At 44.4% G+C, this 12,318-nt stretch overlaps 1 protein-coding gene across 14 annotated transcripts in view; it reads left to right on the top strand.

Annotated features, from left to right (window-relative positions):
• LOC140492006 (rap guanine nucleotide exchange factor 6-like) overlaps nt 1-12,318 on the top strand; it is a 391,645-nt gene that overhangs the window by 79,846 nt on the left and 299,481 nt on the right. For 10 of the 14 annotated variants that reach the window (XM_072590612.1, XM_072590596.1, XM_072590598.1 and 7 more), the window contains exon 2: nt 7,517-7,587. The exons of the other annotated variants lie outside the window; for them this stretch is intronic. In XM_072590612.1, the coding sequence (XP_072446713.1) occupies nt 7,517-7,587 (71 nt within the window). The remainder of the gene's footprint in view (nt 1-7,516; nt 7,588-12,318) is intronic. 14 annotated transcript variants of the gene reach the window in all.

The following is a 12,318-nucleotide window of genomic DNA, read 5'->3' on the forward strand; positions in this document are numbered from 1 at the left end:
TGAATGAATAGAATATTGTTTGGATACAGCTGTCCAAAAGTATTTGAGAGTCACTAATCATTTGGTGTCTTGGGCATGCGTGTCTAAGTAAGCATGTTAAATGTTTGAGAGTTTCCTGTTGTTTGTTTGCCATAGTATACACTTAGAAGCTAATTGAATGTTAACTTTTGCATAGTACTTTAGTTTGGAACTGATCGTGGAGTAGCAGGTTGAATATTCAATACTAAATAGTGGCAAAGGCTTAGTGTTTAACACCAGTTCCAGAATACACTATGAATGAATGATTTGCAAGCATCCCTTTTTTTGCTTTTGATGAATGTCATTGGCTGGATCATTAAATACTCCTTTTTTGACATACCACTTTTTTATTTCTGGAAAAGTTGCCTAGAAAGAGACTGTGATAATCTGTATTTTGTGCTAACCTGTATTAACCTATTTTCAGGGTGAGAGCAACTGCAGGCAGTGGAATCCAATATTTTTTCTCTCTCAATTTAGTTCCAGAGCAAGAGTTAGCAGCATGTAACTTTAGTTAGAAAGGAATAAGTTGATTGTGTCAGGTTATATAAATTTCTGTTCCCCTCCAAGTATTTGTATGTTGAAAGGCAAACAACACTTATATAGCAACTTCAAGGAAAATATCCAAAGTTATTTTGTCCACAAAATGAGCAGTGAGCCAAAGATGAGGATATGATGGGGAGCCCAGCATATAATCGGAGAAGAGAAGACTGAAACATTTACAATCAGCTTTAGCCAGAAGTACTGAGTGGATGAACCATCTCCATCTTCTCCTGAGGTCCCCAAAATGACGGTAGCCGGTCTTAAGACAATTGGATTCAGTCCACCTGGTATCAGGAAACAGCTGCAGTGATGCATCTCGTGGTCTTCAGTACTGTAGCTGGAATATTCACAGCGCATAACCTTTGCAGTGTCATGTATGTCCCAATGGCCAAAGTGATCTGATGTAAGCATGCAAGGCATAAATATCCCTGTGCTCCAATGTGAAATCCTGAAGGGCTGAAAGGTTGTATTAGTTGGTTTGAAATCAGCCATGAAAGTGTTGTAAGTCTACTGGTTTGGTGATTCTGCTCATGTGAGCAAAGGGTGGAATGCAGGATGTCCATCGAACGAATAGAGATTGGTAGTTTGAGTTTGAAGTCTGGTAGAAGCAAGTGACTAGCTGCTGCCATTAGGTAACTGTGTTGAGAATCTGCACTGGCTAGTTTTTTCTGGAAAAGAGGAGAGAATTCAGAGTTTGAGATTAATGAGATGCGAATACATTAAAATAATGATTTGCAGTTCATTAACAGCAGGTTCGAATCTCGCTTAAACTGAACTTTTTCTCTTTCTTGACACAAGGAATAGGGTTTTTTTAAATTCTTGCCATATTTTCTCAACTTTTTTACCAGTGACACTGAGGACAGTAGAAAATTCCACTCTTCCCCAGGATTAGCATCCTGCTGGGTACAGTGTGTTGGTTGTAGCAGGGCTGATGCAGCCCACACAGCCAATTTCTTGGATATCTTGAATAGTGTGCTGTCAGGATGCTGCACTTCAGCTGGCAGACTGTAACGCAGCTTATTTTAGATGGATCTGTTGTATACTTGACCTAGGAGTCACCATTTAGAAACATCAACTTGTTGTTAGAACACAGAAAGCCATGAATATGCTTTCTATCCTATAAAAATCACTGCATTATTAATTATTACCCATACTCTAGTGCCTGAATGTGTGTGTTCTGGTACTTCCCTTGTTGCAAGACAAAATAAACAACTGTCTTTTTTTTTTGACATCAGAGTATCAGAAGTTGTGAAAAGAATTTAACTTGACTAGGATGGACTTCCATTTATGTCAGTACAAAATTACTTTGTGATCACTGCATAATGCTTGCAGTGGCCATGACATCATTTTATCCATCTCCTTGGTCTTTCACCCATCCAGGAAAATCTGCTAGGAGACAGAGTAAAGCATGCTGTAAATATGATGATGTCATCCCATTAACATCTCCAAACTGAATAACGCCAGCATAATCATAGCTCCATGACCACCACGAATATCATTCTTCGGTCGTCAAAGTCTCACTAAATTACTGGTTTCTTACCAGAAGCACTTAAATAAATGTTTTGATGATGCAGTATTTTTGTTTTGACATTTTGCTTTCACTTAGCTTTTGACATATGATCAGTAAGGTTAGCAATTTGAACTTTGAGTGATGTCTGATTGGTCTTTTGTTCTGCTGTTGACATCTGCTGCAAATACATGGCTGTGTAACTATCAAATTAGAGTCAGAGTCATACAGTTTGAAAACAGATCCTTTGGTCCAAATCGTCCACACCGACCAGATCAAGTCCCATTTGCCAGCATGTGGATCATATCTCTGTAAATCTTTCCTATTCATTTATCCATCCAGATACCTTTTAAATGTAATTGTATCCACCTCCACCACTTCCTCTGACAGCTCTTTTCATACACGCACCATCCTCTGTGGAAGAAGTTACCCCTTGGGTCATTTTAAAAATTTTCCATCTCACCTTAAACCTATGCCCTCCAGTTTTGGACTCTCTCAGCCTAGGACAAAGACCTTGGCTATTCACCCTATTCATGCCCCTCATAATTTTATAAACTTTTTAGAAGGTCACCCCTCTCAGCCTCTGATGCTCCAGGGAAAAAAGTCCTAGCCTATTCAGCCTTTCCCTGTAGCTCAAACCTTCCAATCTTGACAACATCCCTGTAAATTGTTTCTGCACTGTGTCACAGAATTGTATGCAGTATTCTTAAAGTTACCTAACCAAAGTCCTGTTCAACTGCAACATGACCCCTCAACTCCTGTACTCAATGTACTAACCAATGAAGGCAAGTGTACAAGTATCTTCTTCACCACCCTCTCTCACTGTGACTTCACTTTCGAGTCAACTTTGTGTCCAATTGAATCTCCCAAATAAAGTTCGGAATGTGACTTGAAATCTATTGCTTTCATCTAGCAACACTTACCGGGTACTATCTATGTACTGAGGACAGCGAAGACCTTTGTCTCGGCAGGTTATGGCAACATTTCTTAAATTGTTGGCATGAGGTAGTGAAATCTCTTCAAAGCTTTATTCAGATACTTTGTATCAATGCATATCTCCGTTTTCCAGATTTTGTGTCACTGCTATCATGCTGTAAACTAGTCTGTAGAGTTTGTAACTTCCTGGGTCTACTCCCCGTTGCAGCTCTTCTCTCTTGTCTTTCCTCAGCATATGATGAGCTGGTCTGATTCTTTAATCGACTTCAAGATGATATTCACCAGGGGGATATCAAAAACTTATGAAAACATTTTTGTTGACTTTCAGGATCTGTTCAGATATTAACGGCTTAGAGACCTGCAAAACACTGCAGATCTCCTCTGACAACTTCAGAGTTTTTTTTAGATTAGATTACAGTGTGGAAACAGGCCCTTCGGCCTAACAAATCCACACCAATCCACCAAAGCGCAACCTGCCCAGACCCATTCCCCCTACATTTAACCAACACTACATTTAACCTAACACTACGGGCAATTTAGCATGGTCCATTCACGTAACCTGCGCATTTTTGGACTGTGGGAGGAAACCAGAGCACCCGGAGGAAACCCACACAGACACGGGGAGAATGTGCAAACCCCACACACAGTTGCCTGAGGCGGGAATTAGCCTAAGCTTCAGAGTCGTTACAGCGGAGGTGAATGGATTTTATTTAATGTCGACTGTGGAACTCCATTTCTTTATTTTTTCCATGACATCAGGCTCTCAGCTTTGTTTATCCTGTTGGTATGAGTATCGTTTGATCATATCACCTCAGCGCTCCTTCAAGGTCTTCAATTTTGGATTACTGTTTTCATCGACAATGCACACATCTGCAAAACTTCTGTTCACAGATGTTGCCAGACCTGCTGAGTTTATCCAGCAATTTATATTTTTGTATCTAATTTCCAGCATCCGTGGTTCTTTCTGTTTTCTACAAAACTCATGATGTCGCGTGAACTACTTGTGTCCATCTGATACTTAAAGTTCAGTTAATGCTGTCTTTCTGCAGTTATTATTCTAATAGTCACAAACAGTTTATCACCTTTTCAGACTTGCCATTGGCAACCTGTAGCATGGTGTAAAGTGATTGATTAGAATTAGCAAGCAAAGTAATCCAGCTTCTTGCAGTGAGAGCGCCTTTCCTCAAGCTATACTTGTTTCTGTTTCTTTTGTTTGATGCACTCCACAGTATGTGCAAGATATCCTTTTGACTTTGATCGTTCTGCATGCTTTTCTGCAAATATATCTTTCCTTTTCAAGGTATGTTGTTCTCATTTGTCCTGGAATATGTCTTGGCATAATACAAGCCTCTGTCTGGTCTCCAGTTAATACACTGTATATGGAGCTTTAGTAAAATGTCTGTGTCCTCTTACTTTCCCCTCTCAACAGATAAGCTTTCATAGTGGAATCTCTTATTGTCTAAGATAATTCTACCTCCTCTTTTTGTTGTTTTAAACTCTCAGGATTCAGGTAAATGTGTTGGTGCAGTCACACATTGATCAATAGATTTCTGCTTCCTTTGAGTTTTGTTGAACAAATACCATTCATATGTAACATTAATATTTGGCTCATAGTGCACCTTCAAGATTTTGATATTTCTGCAGGCCAGTTTTTCTCTGTCTCATTGAGGTCTAAACTGCAGTACAGTTTGTAATGAACTTACCCTCGAATTGATAACAGAGTTGCTACTCTAATTTGTTCAGTCTTTTTATTTTGTTTTGTAACTGTTTCATAGTTTTGCCACTGGGGGTGGAATCCAGTATGTGTCATATTTCCTTTCCATTTTACAGCAGCAATAAGACAAAATGGACAGCCATGTTGACTTCCCCCTGTAATTCGAAGTTATAAGGCTGTTGTTTTTCTTTTGGCAGCTATCTCTTTTACAGCTCTGCCAATCAGCTGCTCCACCCTGGCACCAAGTTCCAAGTAATGTGTATTTAATAGCTGCCACAGACTGCGCACAACGTTCCTATCCTGTATTGTTCTATGTTCTAACATTCTATTTTACAACAGGGGTAGCAGTTGCGTGTTTTAGGCAAGCTGATTAATGCACCAAGAGAATGCTTGTCGCACAATGGTAATGTTCTGGCTTCTGGACTAGAAGTCTGGATTCAAGCCATACTAGCCTGGGAAATGTGTAATATTGTGTCCAAAGCAAAAGGAAATACATACAATTGCATTTCTCAAGGCATTCCGTCACCTTTGACTATCATGATAACATGACACAAGATATAAAGAATTAATCCAGAAAGCTTCTAACAATGTAGAGTTATAGAGATGTACAGCACGGAAACAGTCCTTTTGGTCCAACTCGTCCATGCTGACCAGATATCCTAAATTAATCTAGTCCTACTTGCTAACATTTGGCCCATATCCTTTTAAACTCTTCCTATTCATGTACCCATCCAGATACCTTTTAAATGTTATCATTGTACCAGCCTTCACCATTTCCTCTGGCAGCTCATTCCATACAAGCACCACCCTTTGCGTGAAAAAATTGCCCCTTAGGTCCCTTTTAAATCTTTTCCCCCCTCACCCTAAACCTATGCTGTCCAGTCCTGGACAACCCAGTAAAAGACCTTGTCTACTTAACCTATCAATGCCTCTCATAATTTTATAAAACCTTTTATAAGGTCACCCCTCAGCTTCCGACGCTCCAGGGAAAACAGCCCCAGCCTGTTCAGCCTCTCCATGTAGCACAAAACCTCCAACCCTGGCAACATCCTTGTAAATCTTTTCAGAACCCTTTCAAGTTTCACAACATCCTTCCTATACGAGGGAGACCACAATTGCGCACAATATTCCAAAAGTGCCCTAACCAATGTCCTCTACAGTCAGAACATGACTTTCCAACTTTTATACTCAATGCTCTTATACTAAATGCCTTCACTATCCTATCCACCTGTGACTCCACTTTCAAGGGACTATGAACCTACACTCCCAAGATCTCTGTTCAGCAACAATTAAGTGGATAAGTCCTGTCCTGATTTGCCTTTCCATTTGAGAGAACTCAGCTGCCTCATAGGACAATGGCTGCAATTTTGTAGCTAGTCACATGACAGCAGCCAATTTTCTGATAAGTATAGAAAAGGCAGGTTTTTAAGACTGTAACAGAGCTTGTAGTTACCACAACAACATCAAGAAGGAGGTATGAAATGTGGCATCAGCTAATTCTGGATTTGGTTTGGGCACTGACTCTGTTTACAAATTAGAATACCTATGGAGATAGAGACTTTATAGATGAACAAAACGTCTTGTGGAATAACCAGTCTGAGAAAGAGATTGTTACGGTTTAAAAAAATATATTTTTTAGGAGAACTATCAGCTTGGCTGCAAACTCCATGGAAATGCCAAGATCAACATTGGAAGAAAAATTCCTTCACTTACAAACTTCATTGCCTTTCTGATTCCACTTCTCTCTACCTTGTAACTTGCTGTTTGCTCGTATGTTAATTTGCCTATCTCATGGAATTTAGGATGGTTCTTTTATTTTAATTTTTCATATTTGAGTAAGTTTACAATAAATCCAACTCTTTAATTTTAATTTTAATTAAGTTTTGATCTGTCTGGTTTGTTCCTAGCGTTACATGTGGTTAAGTACATGTTAACTTGAAAACAACACACATTTTTCAAAATTCAATCCCCTCCTATCCCAATCTCAGGAGTGAAAAGAGAAATGTATTCGCCCCTCTGGACTTGGCTATAACAGGCTATAATAAAAATTTGGTGAGCATAACGTAGTGTATACTACTTGTGTTGCTTCTGCTTGATGATTTGAAATGGATAGCTTCACCTATGGCCATTTTGCTTAGACCGTACATCCTAATGACTGACATTTATCAAACTGCATGTCTCTTCAGCTCTGCAGAATGGACAGAGTACTGACCAGACTTCACCAGATTGTGCTTGCAAACTCTGAACATAATCTTGAGTGTTTGGTGCAATTCTATAAGTAGATGGCACTCACTAAGCATTCCCAAGTATATTTAGAATGGTGCCAATGACCAAAGTGAGATTACCACTCAGGCTCCCTTATGCTTGCCAGATATTTTCATATGCTCTGTAGTAGATAAAGATTTGTTCAGGTATTGTGTCTTCTGAATTAAGCGTATGCCCGATAAAGAAGTGCGTAGTGCATTCCTCAGACAAAATCTCAACCAGTCCAAGCTGACTTTGCATTCAGTCAGTGTTCTTTTCCCTTGCAGTTTAAAAGAATGTTTCTTGCCTCCTTTGAAATTGTAGCATTCTCACATCTGCCCTGATGAGTGCAAGGTGTAAAGAATTGGCAGCATGTCCCTTTTCAGCAGTACTGCAGTTTTGCACCACCAAGCAACTATTCTGTTTTGTACTTGAATATGTCTTTTGCACATTTATTGCAGTTGGGACTGAACTCCTGAAAGATGCAATAATGTTTTGTAATAAGGTTGTTACATGATTTGTACTGGAACTGAAAATGCCTTTTCTGTCTTGAACAGGATTTAGAAATTATATATTCTCACCTCCATGGCATGGATGTGCTGTCTAATTTGAGGGAACATCAGCTCAGGTATGTGTGCATGAACATTATGCAAGGAAATAAAAAAACGCCCTTTTATACAGCACTATTGTATTTTTGCTCTACTCCATGGTTTATTGTATTGGTTTTGTATTAACCTCTCACTTGGAATGAAATATTTGAGGTCAGAGCTAGTGTATATGGTACCACATCTTATGTTAAGAGCTTATGTTGTGGAGGTAGTATATTAGTATAGATAAAAGATTGATTAACAGAGGTTCGAAGCCACTCAGCTAGTCTGGTGGCATCTTTGGAGAGAGAAACCGAGGTAATGTTTCACATCAGTAATAACTCCTCAAGACAGAAGAGAGAGTTGAAATAATGTTGGGGTGGGGGTGCCTTTTTGAAGTGGCAACCTGTAAATAGTAGAGTAACACAGTGATCAGTGCTGGGGCCAAAATTACTTGCAACATGTGTTAAAGCCTTGTTCGAAGCAAGTGATCACACATCAGTCATGTTTGTGATTGATGAAAATATATATGTGGGAAGGTAAGTAGTGTGGGTGACACTACCAGAAGGATGTGGATGCTTTGGAGAGGATACGGCCGAAGGTTAACCAGGATGTTGCGTGGTCTGGAGGGTTTCAGATGCGTGGAGAGGAAATAGAAGGCTTATGTTAGGATGAGACATGAAGGTTCAGTGAGGGCGCTTGAGAGTTACAAGCTGGTCAGGAAAGATCTAAAGAGAACGAAGAGACAGGAGTGGACATGAGAAGTCATTGTTAGATAGGATCGAGGAAACACCTGAAGCTTTCTATAGATATGTCAGAGCCAATCAAGGACAGTAGTGGGAAGTTGAATGAAGTCCAAGGAGATAGGGGAAATGCTAAATGAATTTTTTTTGTTGGTATTCATCCTGGAAAAAGATGATGTTGTCGAGGAGAATACTGAGATACAAGCTACTAGACTACATGGGATTAAGAGTCGAGAGTGTGTTGCTGGAAAAGCAAAGCAGGTCAGGCAGCATCTGAGGAGCAGAAGAATTGATGTTTTGGGCCGGAGCCTTTAATCACGAATGAGGCTTGGAGCCTTGGGTGGGGAGGGGTGGGGAAGAGAGGTGGAGAGAAAAATGGGAGGGGGTTGGGGCTGATGGGAAGGTAGCTAAGAGTGCAATAGGTGGATGAGGGTGGGGATAAAGGTGATAGGGTGGAGCAGATAGGTGGGAAGGAAGATTGACAGGTGCGACAGGTCATGAGAACAGTGCTGAGCTGGAAAGTTGGAACTGGAGTAAGGTGGGGGAAGGGGAAATGAGGAAACTGGTGAAGTCCACATTGATGCTCTGGGATTGAAGGATCTCGAGATGGAAGATAAGGCGTTCTTCCTCCAGGCGTTGGGTGATGAGGGAATGGCGATGGAGGAGGCCCAAGACCTTCATGTCCTTGGCAGAGTGGGAGGGGCATTGAAATATTCGGCCAAAAGGTGGTGGGGTTGATTGGTGCGGGTGTCCTGGAGATGTTCTCCAAAGCGCTTTGCGAGAAGGCGTCCAGTCTCCCCAATGTAGAGGAGAGTGCACTTGGAGCAATGGATACAATAAATGAGATATGTGGAAGTGCAGATGAAACTTTGATGGATATGGATGGCTCCTTTGGAGCCTTGGATGGTGGTGAGAGGGGAGGTGTGAGCGCAAGTTTTGCAATTCCTGCGGTGATAGGGGAAGGTGCCAGGAGGGGACAGTGGGTTGTTGGGGGCGTGGACCTGACCAGGTAGTCGCGGAGGAAATGATCTTTGCGGAAAGCTATAGGGGTGGGGAGGGAAATAAACCCCTGGTGGTTGGCTCCATTTGTAGATGGCGGAAATGTTGACGGATGATGTGATTTATGTGGAAGTTGGTGGGGTGGAAGGTGAGGACCGGGGTGGGGTTCTGTCTTTGTCGCAGTTGGAGGGTTGGGGTTTGAGGGTGGAGTTGTGGGACATGGATGAGATGCGTTGGAGGCCATCGTCCACCACGTGAGAGGGGAAATTTTGGTCTTTAAAGAACGAGGCCATCTGGTGTGTTCTGTGGTGGAACTGGTCCCCCTGGGAGCAGATACGGCAGAGGCAGAGGAATTGGGAATATAAGATCATATTTTTACAGGAGGTAGGGTGGGAGGAGGTGTAATCCAGGTAGCTGTGGGAGTCGGTGGGTTTGTTTAAAAAAAAGTCAGTGTTGAGTCGGTCCTCATGGAGATGTCCAGGAAGAGGAGGAAGGTGTCAGAGATGGTCCAAGTGAATTTTAGGATGGGGTGAAATGTGTTTGTGAAATTGATAAACTGTTCGACCTCCTCATGGGAGCACGAGGTGGTGCCGATGCAGTCACCAATGTAGCGGAGGAAGAGGTGGAGTGTGGTGCTGGTGTAACCATGGAAGATGGACTGTTCTACATAACCGACAAAGAGGTAGGCATAGCTGAGGCCCATGTGGGTGCCCATGGCTACCCCTTTCATCTGGAGTAAGTGGGAGGGTTGGAAGGAGAAATTGTTGAGGATGGGGACCAGTTCAGCCAAAGGAAAGAGAGTGTAAGTGGAAGGGTACTGGTGGGGACGTTGGGAGAGGAAGAAACTGAGGGCTTGGAGGCCCTGGTCATGGCAGATGGAGGTGTAGAGGGACTGGATGTCCATGGTGAAGATGAGGTGTTGGGGGCCGGGAAAGCTGAAGGGTTTGGGTGGTGTCCTGAACATAGGACAGTATCGAGGTAGGTGAAGATGAGGTCGGTGGGGCAGGAGCAGCATGAGACAGTGGGTCGGCCAGGATAGTCAGGCTTGTGGATCTTGGGTAGGAGGTAGAACCGGGTGGTGCGGAGTTCCCAAACTTGAGGTTGGAAGCTGTGAGTGGGAGATTCCCTGAAGTAATGAGGTTGTGTACGGTCTGGGAGATGATGGTTTGGTGGTGGCGGGTGAGTTCATGGTTGAGGGGGTGGTAGGAGGAGGTGTCTTCGAGTTGGTGCCTGGCTTCAGCGGTGTAGAGGTCAGTGTGCCAAACTACCACTGCACCCTTTATCTACTGGTTTGATGGTGAGGTTGGGATTGGAGTGGAGCGTTGCGCGTTGAGGGCGAGAGGTGATGGTAGAGTTAATGGGGGCAGACTAATGGAGATGGAGAGGCCCAGGAAGGGGAGCGAGGTGTCAGAGATGGTCCAGGTAAATTTAAGGTCAGGGTGGAATGTGTTGGTGAAGTTGATGAATTGCTCAACCTCCTCGCGGGAGCACGAGGTGGCGCCAATGCCGTCATCAATGTAGCGGAGGAAGAGGTGGGGAGTGGTGCCGGTGTAATTACGGAAGATCAACTGTTCTACATAGCCAACAAAGAGACAGGCATAGCTGGGGCCCATACGTGTGCCCATGGCTACTCCTTTGGTCTGGAGGAAGTGGGAGGATTCAAAGGAGAAATTGTTAAAGTGAGGACCAGTTCGGCCAAACGAATGAGAGTGTCAGTGGAAGCGTACTGTTGGGGATGTCTGGAGAGGAGAAAACGGAGGGCTTGGAGGCCCTGGTCATGGCGGATGGAGGTGTAGAGGGATTGGATATCCATGGTGAAGATGAGGCGTCGGGGGCCGGGGAAACTGAAGTCTTGGAGGAGGTGGAGGGCGTGGGTGGTGTCTCGAACGTATGTGGGGAGTTCCTGGACTGGGGGGATAGGACAGTGTCGAGGTAGATAGAGATGAGTTCAGTGGGGCAGGAGCATGCTGAGACAATGGGTCGGCCAGGGTGGTCAGGCTTGTGGATCTTGGGAAGGAGGTAGAACCGGGCAGTGCGGGGTTCCCGGACTATGAGGTTGGAAGCTGTGGGTGGGAGATCTCCTGAGGTGATGAAGTTCTGTATGGTCTGGCAGATGATGGTTTGGTGATGGGGGGTGGGGTCATGGTCGAGGGAGCAGTAGGAAGAGGTGTCCTCGAGTTGGCGTTTTGGCTTCAGCAGTGTAGAGGTCAGTGCGCCAGACTACCACTGCGCCCCCTTTATCCGCTGGCTTAATGGTGAGGTTGGGATTCGAGCAGAGAGATTAGAGGGCTGCGCGTTGTGAGGGTGAGAGGTTGGAGTGGGGGAGGGGGGTCGACAGGTTGAGGCGGTTAATGTCCCGGCGGCAGTTGGAAATGAAGAGGTCGAGGGCAGGTAATAGGCCAGCGCGGGGTGTCCAGGCGGATGCAGTGTGTTGGAGGTGGGTGAAGGGTTCCTCGGAAGGTGGGCGGGAGTCCTGATTGTGAAAGTAAGCTCGGAGGCGGATGCGACGGAAGAATTGTTCAATGTCACGTCGTGTATAAAATTCATTGATGCGTGGACGGAGGGGGATGAAGGTGAGTCCTTTGCTGAGGACTGATCGTTCGTCCTCAGTGAGTGGGAGGTCTGGAGGGATGGTGAAAACTCGGCAGGGCCGGGAGCTGGGATCTGGTGTGGGTGTGGAGCTGGGAGTGGGGTCGGAGCCAGTACCTGGAGTGGGTGTGATGGTGGGGGGAATGGGGGTGGAGGCATGAGCTGGGGTGATGTTCCCCTCGGGGTTTTGGGGGGTGGGGATAGTGACAGTGGGGTGTGTGGGGGGGCGTGTCAGCAGAATTCAGGTGAGTGGCGCTGGTGGAGACGGAAGTGGTGGTGATCATGGCAGTAGGGGTGGCGGAAGTCACTGAGCGTGTGGCATCAGCAATGATGTGAGGGCTGGAAGTGGCTGTGGGAGTGGCCATGATGGGGGCGGAAGTGACATCATCACTCAGCGTGGGGGTGATAGCTGCGTCAGCCGCATGGCTAATGGCGTTTCCG

This window comes from Chiloscyllium punctatum, chromosome 20, assembly GCF_047496795.1.
Source record: "Chiloscyllium punctatum isolate Juve2018m chromosome 20, sChiPun1.3, whole genome shotgun sequence".
Lineage (NCBI taxonomy): Eukaryota > Metazoa > Chordata > Chondrichthyes > Orectolobiformes > Hemiscylliidae > Chiloscyllium > Chiloscyllium punctatum.